The sequence below is a fragment of the Panthera tigris genome, chromosome A3, assembly GCF_018350195.1.
Source record: "Panthera tigris isolate Pti1 chromosome A3, P.tigris_Pti1_mat1.1, whole genome shotgun sequence".
In the NCBI taxonomy this organism is placed as follows: domain Eukaryota; kingdom Metazoa; phylum Chordata; class Mammalia; order Carnivora; family Felidae; genus Panthera; species Panthera tigris.
In genome coordinates this window covers 117,241,843-117,256,563 of record NC_056662.1, presented here as the reverse complement: position 1 = coordinate 117,256,563, position 14,721 = coordinate 117,241,843, and the positions used below count along the sequence as shown (strand labels likewise).

At 42.9% G+C, this 14,721-nt stretch overlaps 1 protein-coding gene across 5 annotated transcripts in view; it reads right to left on the bottom strand.

Moving 5' to 3' along the window:
• RBKS (ribokinase) overlaps window positions 1-14,721 on the bottom strand; it is a 101,651-nt gene that overhangs the window by 28,294 nt on the left and 58,636 nt on the right. For 3 of the 5 annotated variants that reach the window (XM_042982263.1, XM_042982261.1, XM_042982262.1), the window contains exon 8: window positions 11,572-12,078. The exons of the other annotated variants lie outside the window; for them this stretch is intronic. In XM_042982263.1, coding sequence (XP_042838197.1) covers window positions 11,812-12,078 — 267 coding nt within the window. In that variant the 3' untranslated portion in view covers window positions 11,572-11,811. Of the gene's footprint in view, window positions 1-11,571; window positions 12,079-14,721 lie in introns of those variants that run through there. 5 annotated transcript variants of the gene reach the window in all.

The following is a 14,721-nucleotide window of genomic DNA, read 5'->3' as shown; positions in this document are numbered from 1 at the left end:
TCCAATATGAAGCCTTTTAATATTACTACTTTAAAGGGGATTTCACTCTTTCAGATGTGTGCTAAAGAATTCTTCTCATGCGCAGTAGTACATGTATGAGATGTACTCTTTTATTTCCCAGCTTTAGAAAAAGGAAAGAAACCATGGAGGTGACACCCACTAGGGAGAATCAGTATTAGGAGAGAATTAATAGCTATTTACAGCAGCTGACTAGTCAGGCTGGTAAAGCGGGGGTCCTTTCTAGGCCGAAAGCATGATGGGTGTGGATGATGAGGGGAAAGCTTGGACTCTTCCTAGCCTGGCTGTTCTGTCCAGATTAGAATGGAAAAAGGTGAAAAGATCTAATTTTGGATGCCAAAGATAAACACGCAACATTTTATGGGGAAAGAAAATTCTAGCAGGAAAGAAGAATGAACTACATTAGGTATTTAAGCTGAGAGTCAATCCTTCGTGTCACAGAAGGGGAAAAGAAAAGAGGCGGAGGACTGCCTAAATATTCATTCTAATTTTATTTTCAATTCTACATTACATTAAACTCTCCTTGTACTCTTTAATTTACAGCAACTGCTGACACAAATTGGTGTGCCTTCTCTTCTTTGACATCAGTATTTCTCTTGAATTATGCATTTCCATCTGGAATGAGGTTTATGGGGCTAAAGCCGTCTTTATTTTAGATGGATGAAGACAGAGAGGGATCAATCGGGGGTTGAGCACAAAATCAAAGTAAGGTGAGGCCGATATAATGTTCAAGGCAGCATCTCGCTGTAAGTGGTATTTGAAAATGACACCAGTGTTTCAAATTTCAATATATTAAAATTCATCTACTAGTGGGGTGTCTGGGTGGCTCAGTGGTTTAAGCGTCCGACTTTGGCTCAGGTTGTGATCTCACGGTTGGTGAGTTCGAGTTCTGCACTGGGCTCTGTGCTGACAGCTCAGAGCCTGGAGCCTGCTTTGGATTCTGTGTCTTCCTCTCTCTGCCCTTCCCTTGCGCGCGCTCTCTCTCTCTCTCTCTCTGTCTCTATCAAAAATAAATAAACATTAAAAAAAAATTCAACTACTAGAGAACAAGAAAAACTCTATCAACCTTCATCCCAGGACTTCCAGATTCTTCATTTATTCGTACCCTACAAGTATTTGGTAGCCATTTTTAAGAGGACGGATGATCATAATAACTGTATCACTTCTATTTGATCTAAAATTGAGTTGAAGGCAAAATAAACCACCAGCCTGATGCCATGTGTTTCGCCCACATGAGTGTCCACAGTTGTGGTGTTCAACCTCAGAGGACAGCACTGTGGACTCCACTTTTGGTGATAAATGGCTCCTGGTCCAAGTCAACAATTGGTCCACATTGAAGAGGTCATTTGTTGGTTTCAACTGGGGCCTGACTCAGTGTCCACTCTCAGCTTCTGGTTTGTGAGGGTTCTGGGCTGGCCAGTCATACCAGTATTGAAATGGGGCATTTTGATGAAGCCATTTTGAGTTAGCACTTGCATCAAAATGACTATATGAAACATGCAGACACACTGTCTCATATTACCAAGTAACATACACAACAGACATCCCTGACCCCACACCCTTTCTGCCACCCCATGCCACTCTCAGCCCAAGCCTGGGGTCTACCTGAAAAACAATCCTCAGCCATCTCAGAAAAGTCTCCAGTTTTAATTTTTACCCATCACACATTCCAGCTCAGGAATGGGAATTGGGGATAAAGTGAAGGTCTTTGTTTTGTACACTGCTCGATAGTTTTGAAAAAAGGAGAATTTTATGTTTAATTTTAATAGCTTAATATTCTTGAATCAGTATGGTCACATGAAAACAGCTCGGTCTTAATACTCTTTGGCTAAAACTGGCTGTGCCAAGTAGCCTCGGCATGAAGTCACTTCCTCTCTAGAACAGCCTAATTTGACCAGTGGTTGGCCAGCCTGAAGAACATGTGAGGGTCTGTTGTGAACCTGGGATGTGGCCCTGCTGTGGCAACCTGGAGTGGGTGGGCCACGAGTGCAGGGAGCCAATGGCTGCCCTTGCCCCTCTTCAGGTTCAGGGGCAGGGCCGGCATGTGGTCAGCAGGTGCTGCTGAGTCACAGCCCTCACTGTTCTTCTGTCCGGCTGGCCACAGAGAATGGCCTGTGGAGACTTGCAACTGGTAAAAAAAAAAAAAAAAAAACAAAAAAAAAAAAAAACCCTTCTGGCCAAAATGTCTGTGGTGGCTTAATTTATTCTATAATTTAAAGAATTCCATTATTGGAAAGGATTAATGAAAGAGAAGTAGAATCCCGAGCATGAGCTAAAACTGGAATAAAAAAGGCCCATTCTTCGGGCAATATTAATGGAAGCTTTGTATAAATAACTTTGTATATTGATGAGTAAATGGCACTTAGAACTAAACTGTCTGTTAGTGATTCACTGGGTTCTAAAGGCTGGCCTTGCCTTCTGTGCTCTGCAATCCTTTTTCTTTGTGACTCCGCTCTTCTAGACAGAAAACAGTTAATCCAATAGGATTTAGTCTCTCACAAAAGATTATGCTAGAACATCTTCTGCCAAATGTTCATCTTCTAGCAGCTGCTTTTTCATTTCGGTGAGAGGTACTTGAAATAAAATCATTGTTCTCTGGGAAAATTGCACGCCAAATAGTATAGAGCTCCCAGATTATTAAACAGCAAAGACATCTGATAATATTAGCACCAACCACAGGTTCCACTTCTGCTGATGCACAAAATTTTGAGTAGTTAGTCATTGCACAATATCGTATTTATATCCTTTTTTGCTTGAGCTGTTAGGCCACAGAATCCGTAGGCAGTTGCTGTTATAAAAGGGTTCTCTGGGTTATTTATAACGTTTCTGGTTCCTTACAAGTTGCTGGTTCACTCTTGGGTCTTGGGTCGGTTGTATACTGGGAGAATGAAGGGTGGAACTGAACCATCTTTCTGGGAATCTCACTGCTGAAGCCTGGTGTGGATGATTCACAACAACCTGTACGCCTGGGCCCGAATACCTGCTTTGTCTACACAACCAAATTCATCACATACTGGCTGATTTGTCACTTCATCAGGGGGGCAGTGTGTAGTTATGTGAAGGCTGTGTTTGCACCTGCAGAAAGCTAGTGTCTCAGGCACAGATGGTAGGGGAGATATCTCAACTAGCATTGTGTTGCAAAAGAGTTTCCTTCACATGCTATTTACTTTAGATGAAGGATACATTTCTGCTCCAAACGCTACTCTGTTGCAGAGATCAGTGATTTCCCGAAATGGGGGTGGCAGGCAGCCAGACATGCCCAATGGAAGGGCGTATAGGGATCACCTGAGCATTTCATTTGATTTTCTGTAAACGACACAGGCATCTTCCTGTGCTATCTGCAGAGAATCACCAATGATATGGATTGTTTCCTTAAAAAAAATTTTTTTTTAGTCTTTATTTATTTTTGAGAGAGCAAGTAGGGGAGGAACAGAGAGAGAGGGAGACACAGAATCCGAGGCAGGCTCCAGGTTCTGAGCTGTCAACACAGAGCCCGACGTGGGGCTTGAATCCACGAACCGTGAGTTCACGACCTGAGTTGAAGTTGGATGCTTAACCGACTGAGCCACCCAGGCACCCCTGATGTGGATTGCTTCTAATGGGAGTAGGTCTTACTCCTTAGGTGAGTCAAGGCCCCCAAAATGCTGACAACCACCACGACTGATAGAATGATCTAGTGGTGTTGACCATGAACTAAGCATCTTACTTGGTTCCCCCACCCTTTTATTTTAAAGGAAATGAACTACCATTCTGTCCTCTGAATTCTTGAGTTCCTAAACTCCTCTCAGTATCCCCACTGCCACCTCCCTAGTCCAGGCTGCCATAATTTGTTACTAGATAGATCAAGACAACAGTCTTTGGGTGGTTCTCCCTGCCTCTGGTATTGTAATCTCCAATTTAGTCTTTATAAGGAGCCATTTAAATTTTTTAATAGAGTACAAATCTGATAAAATCTATTCCTGCTTAAACTCTTCAGTGGCTCCCCATTGCCCTCAGGAGAACATGCAGATTTCCAGTTGTGGCAAATGAAGCCCTTCACAGCCTGTCCCTGTTAGAGCCACACCTCATCCTGTTCTGTTCTTCCTTGTATCATAAACTCCACACAGAACTACTTAAATTAGAGGCACAAACCTGATACACTCTCTTAGTCCTGCACCTTTCATGAGCTGCTGCCTCTGCCTGGGTGACCCTTCCCCAAGCTGACTTATCCTGTAGCTCGCCCTCCCTTACCCTCTCAAAAGCAGGGTTACGGCCCCCTCAGGCCAGGTGGGCTCCTCATCTGCTCTCCCACCACACCTGTTTTGTTTCATTGATGCTGGAACAAGAATAAGGTGACAGGGGCCTCCCCATCATGGTACTCCTCATTCTGAACGTGGGTTACAGACTCTTCCAGACTTAAGCTCTTTGTGGCCAGGGGCTGTCTTTTAAGTTTATTTATTTTGGGGCGCCTGGGTGGCTCAGTCGGTTAAGCGTCCGACTTCAGCTCAGGTCACGATCTCGCGGTCTGTGAGTTCGAGCCCTGCGTTGGGCTCTGGGCTGATGGCTCAGAGCCTGGAGCCTGCTTCCGATTCTATGTCTCCCTCTCTCTCTGCCCCTCCCCCGTTCATGCTCTGTCGCTCTCTGTCTCAAAAAGAAATAAACGTTAAAAAAAAAAATAAGTTTATTTATTTTGAGAGAGAGAGAGCACACGTGCACAAGTGGGGGAGGGGCAGAGGGAGAGAGAGAATCCCCAGCAGGTTCCATGTTCAGCTCGGAGCCCAACCCAGGGCTCAATCTCACAACTGGGGGATCGTGACTCAAACCGAGAGTGGGCTGGCCAACTGACTGAACCACCCAGGCGCCCCACCAGGGACTATCTTATTACATGAGTGTCCCTATTATACCAGTGCACAGCTGCTGTTTAGCATGCAGAAAATTAAAATACAGTGTGCTGAATAAACGTATGCTCAGTGGGGTGCTCCTCACCTCCTTTTGCCAGAACTTCCCACAGGGATTGTTTCTGTTTCTTAAAGGACAGTGACTTTCTGTGTTTAAGGACTGTGTTTTCTGTTCTAGAGGTCACTTTTGTTTCATCAACCTTGGAACAAGAATAAGGTGACAGGAAGCCTCCAGATTCCAGGCATCTCTCCCTAGCAATTTTAAAAGACACGAAGAATAGAAAAGAGAAGGTCAAATGTATACCTTATAGGGGTTCTAGAATGAGGGGATTGAGGATGTAGAGGGGAGGCAATAATGACAGAGAGAATGGTTAAGAATTTTTCAGAATTGATGAGAAACACAAATACTGATGTTTATAGCAGCATTGTTAACAACAGCCCAATTATGGAAACAGCCCACGTGATGAACGGATAAAGATGTGATGTATATATACAATGGAATATTACTCAGCCATAAAAATAGTGAAATATTGCCATTTGCAATGACCTGGATAGAACTGCAGTGTACTATGGTAAGCGAAATAAGTCAATCAGAGAAAGACAACTACCATATAGTTCCACTCAAGAAACAAAACAGATGACCATATGGGGGGAAAAAAGAGAGAGAGGCAAACCAAGAAACAGATTCTTAACTACAGAGAACATGGTTACCAGAGGGGAGGTAGGTGGGGGAATGGGTTAAATAGGTGATGGGGAGGGGCGTCCGGGTGGCCCAGTCGGTTGAGCATCCGACTTCAGCTCAGGTCATGATCTCGCCGTCTGTGAGTTTGAGCCCCACGTTGGGCTCTGTGCTGACAGCTCAGAGCCTGGAGCCTGCTTCGGATTCTGTGTCTCCCTCTCTCTCTCTGCCCCTCCCCCACTCATGCTCTGTCTCTCTCTCTCTCTCTGTCAAAAATAAACAAACATTAAAAATAGGTGATGGGGATTAAGGAGTCCACCTGTTGTGATGAACACTGGTGTTGTATATTAAGTAATGAGTCACTAAATTCTACACCTGAAACTAATATTACACTGCATGTTACCTAACTTGAATTTATTTTATTTTATTTTATTTTATTTTATTTTATTTTATTTTATTTTATTTTATTTTATTTTATTTTATCTTATTTTTAATACAAAGGTTTTATTGATGTACTTTAAGGATGGGATATAAAGCTATTTAACTTACTTTTAAAATGTGAGACTAGTCTCATGTGCTTTTAAAAAAATTATTTAATTTATTTTTTAAATTTACATGTAAGTTAGCATATGGTGCAACAGTGATTTCAGGAGTAGATTCCTTAGTGCCCCTTACCCACTTAGCCCATCCCCCTCCCACGACCCCTCCAGTAACCCTCTGTTTGTTCTCCATATTTAAGAGTCTCTTATGTTTTGTCCCCCTCCCTGTTTTTGTATTATTTTTGCTTCCCTTCCTTTATGTTCATCTGTTGTGTCTTAAAGTCCTCATATGAGTGAAGTCATATGATATCTTTCTCTGACTAATTTCGCTTAGCATCATACCCTCTAGTTCCATCCACATAGCTGTGAATGGCAAGATTTCATTCTTTTTGATTGCTGAGTAATACTCCATTGTGTGTGTGTCTGTGTGTACATATATGTACACATCTTTATCCATTCATCCATCGATGGACATTTGCGCTCTTTCCACACTTTGGCTATTGTCAATAGTGTTGCTATAAACATTGGGGTGCATGTGCCCCTTCGAAACAGCACACCCGTATCCCTTGGATAAATACCTAGTGGTGCAGTTGCTGGGTCGTAGGGTAGTTCTATTCTTAATTTTTTGAGGAACCTCCATACTGCTTTCCAGAGTGGCTGCACCAGTTTGCATTCTCACCAGCAATGCAAAAGAGATCCTCTTTCTCCGCATCCTCGCCAACATCTGTTGCTGCCTGAGTTGTTCATGTTAGCCATTCTGACAGGTGTGAGGTGGTATCTCATTGTGGTTTTGATTTGTATTTCCCTGATGATGAGTGATGTGGAGCATGTTCTCATGTGTCGGTTGGCCATCTGGATGTCTTCTTTGGAGAAGTGTCTATTCCTGTCTTTTGCCCATTTCTTCATTGGATTATTTGTTTTTTGGGTGTTGAGTCTGGTAAGTTCTTTATAGACTTTGGATACTAACCCTATATCTGATATGTCATTTGCAAATATCTTCTCCCATGCTGTTGGTTGCCTTTTAGTTTTGCTGATTGTTTCCTTCGCTGTGCAGAAGCTTTTTATTTCGATGAGGTCCCAATAGTTCATTTCTGCTTTTATTTCCCTTCCCTCTGGAGACGTGTTGAGTAAGAGGTTGCTGTGGCCAAGGACAAAGAGGTTTTTGCCTGCTTTCTCCTCTAGGATTTTGATGGCTTCCTGTCTTACATTTAATTAGGTCTTTCATCCACTTTATTTTTGTGTATAGTGTAAGAAAGTGGTCCAGGTTCATTTTTCTGCATGTCACTGTCCAGTTTTCCCAGCACCACTTGCTAAAGAGACTGTCTTTATTCCACTTTATTCCACTGGATATTGTTTCCTGCTTTGTCAAAGATTAGTTGGCCATACGTCTGTGGGTCCATTTCTGGGTTCTCTATTCTGTTCCATTGATCTGAGTGTCTGTTTTTGTGCCAGTACCATACTGTTTTGATGATTACAGCTTTGTAATACAACTTGAAGTCTGCGATTGTGATGCCTCCTGCTTTGGTTTTCTTTTTCAGGATTGTTTTGGCTATTTGGGGTCTTTTCTGATTCCATACAAATTTTAGGATTGTTTGTTCTAGCTCTGTGAAGAATGCTGGTGTTATTTTGATAGGGATTGCATTGAATATGTAGATTGCTTTGGGTAGTATTGGCATTTTAACAATCTTTGTTCTTCCTAACTAACTTGAATTTAAATAAAAACTTGAAGAAAAAAATAGAGTATTAGAGTCCCTCCCAGCCCCCCCCCCCCCCAAAAAAAAAGCTTCAGGAAGAACAGAGTCATGAGCAGTATAAAGAAGAATAGGGGCACCTGGGTGGTTCAGTTGGTTAAGTGTCTGACTTTTGATTTCAGCTGAGGTCATGATCTCACCATTCTTGGATACAAGCCCCACATCAGGCTCTGTGCTGACAGCACAGAGCCTGCTTGGGATTCTCTTTCTCCTTCTCTCTCCGTCCCTCCCCTGCTCACTCTTTCTCTCTCTCTCAAAATAAATTTAAAAAGTAAAAAAAAAAAATACGTAAGAATAAATTCAGATCTGGGCTCATTATAGTAAAAACATCAGAATGGCAAAGATCAAGAAAAGTTCTTACAAAATCCTGTTTTTCTGTTCAAATGTGTTTTTAAAAGCTAGGTCCTGATATAGGTTGCATCTTCATAGCACTAAGCATCTGAAAGCAAAGAGGTCACACTGTGTTTCTAACGTTTTACCTCTTAAAAACCACCTGAAGCAAAAATAGCAAAATATTAAGAAATAACAAATTATCCGGCTCTCTATACTTTTCAGTATAATTGAAATATTTCACAATTTACAAAGAAGGAAGAATGGGAGGGCAGCAGGCAATCTGACTGGCCTTGGGATGACTGAGGGAAGTTAGTAAATGTAAGTATTTGATGCGAATTATATTTCACGTACAACTGAATCCACACAATTAGATACCCACATGCTAAAGCAGACTAAGGAGAGGAAGACAGTTTTCTTAACAGGGAACAGGACAGTCACGGGAAGTCACTTAGCAAATATAACCATGATCTTTCTTTCTCTAATTTTCATTTGTTTTGACCAGGGAAAGAAAAGGATATACAATTTTCAGTTTTCAGAGACTCTTTCAGGGGAGATGTGATTCACCTAACCTCTGGACGCCCTCTATCCCCAAATCACATCGCATTTGTAGGGATGTACCACAGTATAGAGCCCTCCTGTAGTTTTAAAAGGAGGAAAGTGTGAATGATGAATCATGCCTTTACCTTCTGTCCCGCTGCAGTACATTTTACTGACACGCACATGCATGCATGACATTCATGCCACCAACAATTTATTCACACAGAGCATACGTCCTCAGCACTGAAAATACACAAAGTATCCACACCGTTAAACTACACCACACACATGTTTTCACATGAAGGCAGACAGGTGTTTAGCAAGCTATGAACCACACACACCTTCTTCATTTCCTTGTTCACCTCTCTCAGCAGTGATGGGCACTGAGGGCGCTGGGCATGGCTCCAACTCACTGGGCTCTACAGCTTGGCTCCAGACAGTTTCTTCACCTCCTCACAATTTCATATCTACCCAAGCGACATCTTCACACACTGGAAGCCACTTTAGAAGCACTACGGTGTAGTCCTGACTGCCACCTCCCAGCCAAGTTATCGCCCTGCTATCAAGGACACAAGACACCACGCTGCTCTCCAGGAGCGGGGAGAAGTGGAGGGTAGGGGTAGGACGTGAGAAGTCTTCCTTGTGGCTGGATAAGCAAGCTCATACACCCTGAAACCGCCCCTTCCTACCGGGACAGGGACTGTCTCCTGTCCTTTCAGTCAGGGAGCATCGAGGCCCACAGAACACTCTACATCTAGATTTAGAGTTTGCTCTGTTGACTTTTGCTGACGTTTTAACAGTTATTTTTTCCTCTACGTCTTCCTTCCACCTCCGTGCCCCTGTTCTCCACTACCATTGCTCTTTTCAATCTCTGGCTGTATTTGAGTTCTGAAGCAGGGCCAGGGATCCCAGCTTCCTGCTCGGGAGCCCCTAAGATGTCTGGCACTAGGCACATGTGCATGTGTGTCCAGGTCCAGCCGTGGGACAGGTGGGACAGTACTTTAGGAAAACGGAAAAGACAGCCTCGTAGTTGGCCCTGGTTCAGTTCCTCCAAGTGAAGATGACATTTCTGGTAAGCAGTTACAATTAGATTTTTAGAGCCCTGTGTTTTCAACGGATCCCATGCAGGATTAAGAAAGATAATTTAAAATATTTAATTCTGCCTGATTAGCCAGTAAATGAGGTGATCTGCTGATATGGAAGTAATGTAATAGAGCTAATATGGACCCCCGGGCGTGACGGATGTCTTGTGCCTTGTCAATCAGTGTCTTTAGCAATTATCTTGTCCTCTGTCCTTTCTTCATATCCAGTCAATTTTTTTTTTTCATTTTCATCTTTTCTGGCAGCCAGAGTTGGCAGAGTGGTTCAGATATCATGCCCATTTATTGATATCATTCCTAAGATTGAGATGGGTATTTCGGAGCCTCACCTGGGTTTTCTGTATTCTATGATGCTGATTTCAGAGATGCCATTTACTTCTGTAACTTCATTTTTTTTGGCCTGGCCTTTCTATCCCTGCAGGTAAAATAATCTAAAGATAGGTTTTAAAATGGGCACCTGGGTATTTTGTTTTCATAACATTAGAAAAAAGCATTTGTGTCTGAGATTTATCCTTTCCCTTGACATATTCAAGGTAGAACTTAAGGACTATAAGGAATCCTGTCGATCCTCTAGTCCCCTGAGAACACTGGGGCTCAGTGAGACCAAGCGGCCCTAATACACACACTACTTACTTTCCCACAAGGAACTAGAACTCTTTCGTTTTTTCAGGAAGGCCTGTTATTATGTGCCAAGCATATAGTAAGCACTGGGATTTCCCAAGAAGAACTCTCTGAGCTGGACCTTGAGGATGGATAGGAGTTTGCTAGGCAGGGAACGAGTGTTTTTGTCTTTCCTTAAACTAGAGAGCTAGTTTGGGAATGTTAAAAAAGAGGAACTCTATTTTCCCTAGCCTCTCTAGTTAGCAGTTCAGGCCTCTATTTATTTTATTTTATTTTTTTAATTATTATTATTTTTTTTAACGTTTATTTATTTTTGAGACAGAGAGAGACAGAGCATGAATGCGGGAGGGTCAGAGAGAGAGGGAGACACAGAATCTGAAACAGGCTCCAGGCTCCGAGCTGTCAGCACAGAGCCCGACGCGGGGCTTGAACTCACGGACGTGAGATCATGACCTGGGCCGAAGTCGGACACTCAACCGACTGAGCCACCCAGGCGCCCCCAGGCCTCTATTTAAAGAAGCCTCACGGAAAGATGATTTGGTTATACTCACTGGGAGTGGTGCACCTCTCCTTCAGAGTTAGTCATTCAATGACAAGAATGAACGGAAGTGATCTATCTGTGCCCAAAACTTTGCAATCTGGACAGGATGATCCTGCCAGACACTACTAGCCGTGCAGTCCAGTTCCTTGTCTTGTACAGGAAGATGCTGGAACTGAATGGCAGTGGGACTTGGGTTTCTTTTCTGTAACGTACAGAGCCAAGGTAATGTCCACTCTGTGTACTGGAGAGTGATGCAAGCTCCTGGCGCATACTTCCTGGTACCCCCCGCGTGATCCAGGTTCAATGAACAGACATATGGGGACCTACTAATGAGCACTAAAAGGTACTGAGTGTTCACGTGCGCCAGGAACTGTTCTTAGAGCCATACATGGGTCACTGCATTTAAAAATTTTTTTACATTTATTTATTTATTTATTTATTTATTTATTTTTGAGACTGGGGGTGGGGGCGCAGAGAGAGAAGGAGACACACAATCTGAAGCAGCCTCCAGGCTCTGAGAGAGCTGTCAGCACAGAGCCTGACGCGGGCTTGAACCCACGAACCGTGAGATCATGACCTGAGCCAAAGTCAGATGCTCAACCGACTGAGCCACCCAGGCGCCCCTGCGTTACTGCATTTAAGTGAGGCTGCACCGTACGGCACAAAGCAGGCAGTGCCTTTGCAGGATCTGGTAGCTCCCGAACATCTAGAGAAATGGAGTGATTACAGAAGCCTGTATCTTAACAAGTGACAAGGAAAGTCAGTGCTGGAAGGCCAACTAGGAGGGACTGAAGGCTAGGCAAACTGCCACAAAATCAAGAGGAAGAGGCGTGCAGTAGAGAGTACGTGGATGTTAGAGTCGGACAGACAGACCGGCAAGCAGTTCCTGGCTCTGCCAACTTACCAGCTGTATGACCAGGCAGGCTGTTTGCCTTTGGGAGCATTACTTTCCTCCTCTCTAAAATGGGCATTAACCTTGTCTTGCAGGGTTGTTCTGAGCATACGGAGTCCAGCACAAAGCCCAGCACAGCGTGGTGCCTGGCTTTCCAGATTAGCCGAAGAATCCTCATGTTCCCAAAAATCTGTAAGAATCATGGAATGTCAGACGTCTAAGATGCCTCAGAGATCACCCACCCCAGACATGTCATGTTTGGACGCACAACCTGAGCCCAAACATAATGAGTCCTTTGCCCAAAGCAGCCTGCTAGTTACTGGCTAGATTAGGGTCTGAGCTCAAGACATCATCTGGCCTTACCCACTGGGACCGATTATTACAGTTGAACCATAAGCAAAACACTCAAGATGGTTTTCACCAAGAGGGTGATTTAGGATGATCATGTTAGTTCAATTCAGATTATTTCCTCCTGCTCACAAAACAGCTGACTTTTCAATTTTTGCTTTAGATCACTTCTGAAGTACATTCATTTGCTTTCCTGTTAGTCCTGCTTGGGCCACTGTACAAAAAAAGCCACAGGCTGAGTGGCTTGAACAACAGAAATTTACTTCTCACAGTTCTGGAGGCTGGAAGTCCAAGATCAAGGTGCTCACAAGGTAGGTTTCATTCTGAGGCTTCTTCTCCTTGGCTTGCAGGGTGCCACCATCTTTTTTTCTTTTAATTTTTTAAAATTAATTTTTAAAATTTACATCCAAGTTAGCATATAGCGCAACAATGATTTCAGGAGTAGATTCCTTAATGCCCCTTACCCATTTATCCCATCCGCCCTCCCACAAACCCTCCAGTAACCCTCTGTTCTCCATATTTAAGAGTCTCTTATGTTTTGTTCCCCTCCCTGTTTTTGTATTATTTTTGCTTTCCTTCCCTTATGTTCATCTGTTTTGTCTCTTAAAGTCCTCATATGAGTGAAGTCGTATGATTTTTGTCTTTCTCGGACTAATTTCACTTAGCATAACACCCTCCAGTTCCATCCACGTAGTTGCAAATGGCAAGATTTCATTCTTTTTGATTGCCGAGTCATACTCCATTGTATACATATACCACATCTTCTTTATCTGTTCATCCATCGATGGACATTTGCGCTCTTTCCACACTTTGGCTATTGTTGATAGTGCTGCTATAAACATGGGGGTGCATGTGTCCCTTTGAAACAGCACACCCGTATCCCTTGGATAAATACCTAGTGGTGCAGTTGCTGGGTCGTAGGGTAGTTCTATTCTTAATTTTTTGAGGAACCTCCATACTGCTTTCCAGAGTGGCTGCACCAGTTTGCATTCTCACCAGCAATGCAAAAGAGATCCTCTTTCTCCGCATCCTCGCCAACATCTGTTGCTGCCTGAGTTGTTCATGTTAGCCATTCTGACAGGTGTGAGGTGGTATCTCACTGTGGTTTTGATTTGTATTTCCCTGATGATGAGTGATGTGGAGCATGTTCTCATGTGTCGGTTGGCCATCTGGATGTCTTCTTTGGAGAAGTGTCTATTCCTGTCTTTTGCCCATTTCTTCACTGGATTATTTGTTTTTTGGGTGTTGAGTCTGGTAAGTTCTTTATAGACTTTGGATACTAACCCTATATCTGATACGTCATTTACAAATATCTTCTCCCATTCTGTGGGTTGCCTTTTAGTTTTGCTGATTGTTTCCTTCGCTGCGCATAAGCTTTTTATTTCGATGAGGTCCCAATAGTTCATTTCTGCTTTTATTTCCCTTGCCTCTGGAGACGTGTTGAGTAAGAGGTTGCTGTGGCCAAGGACAAAGAGGTTTTTGCCTGCTTTCTCCTCTAGGATTTTGATGGCTTCCTGTCTTACATTTAATTAGGTCTTTCATCCACTGAGTTTATTTTTGTGTATAGTGTAAGAAAGTGGTCCAGGTTCATTTTTCTGCATGTCACTGTCCAGTTTTCCCAGCACCACTTGCTGAAGAGACTGTCTTTATTCCACTTTATTCCACTGGATATTGTTTCCTGCTTTGTCAAAGATTAGTTGGCCATACGTCTGTGGGTCCATTTCTGGGTTCTCTATTCTGTTCCATTGATCTGAGTGTCTGTTTTTGTGCCGGTACCATACTGTTTTGATGATTACAGCTTTGTAATACAGCTTGAAGTCTGCAATTGTGATGCCTCCTGCTTTGGTTTTCTTTTTCAGGATTGTTTTGGCTATTTGGGGTCTTTTCTGATTCCATACAAATTTTAGGATTGTTTGTTCTAGCTCTGTGAAGAATGCTGGTGTTATTTTGATAGGGATCGCACTGAATATGTAGATTGCTTTGGGTGGTATCGACATTTTAACAATATTTGTTCTTCCTATCTAGGAGCATGGAATCTTTTTCAATTTTTTGTGTCTTCTTCAATTTCTTTCATAAGCTTTCTATAGTTTTCAGTGTATAGATTTTTCACCTCTTTGGTTAGATTTACTCCTAGGTATTTTATGGGTTTTGGTGCAATTGTAAATGGGACCAATTCCTTGATTTCTCTATTGCTTCATTGTTGGCGTATAGGAATGCAACCGATTTCTGTGCATTGATTTTATATCCTACAACTTTGCTGAATTCATGAATCAGTGCTAGCAGTTTTTTGGTGGAATCTTTTGGGTTTTCCATATAGAGTATCATGTCATCTGTGAAGAGTGAAAGTTTGACTTCCTCCTGGCTGATTTGGATGCCTTTTATTTCTTTGCGTTGTCTGATGGCTGAGGCTAAGAGTTCTGATACTATGTTGAATAACAGTGGCAAGAATGGACATCCCTGTCTTGTACCTGACCTTAGGGGGAAA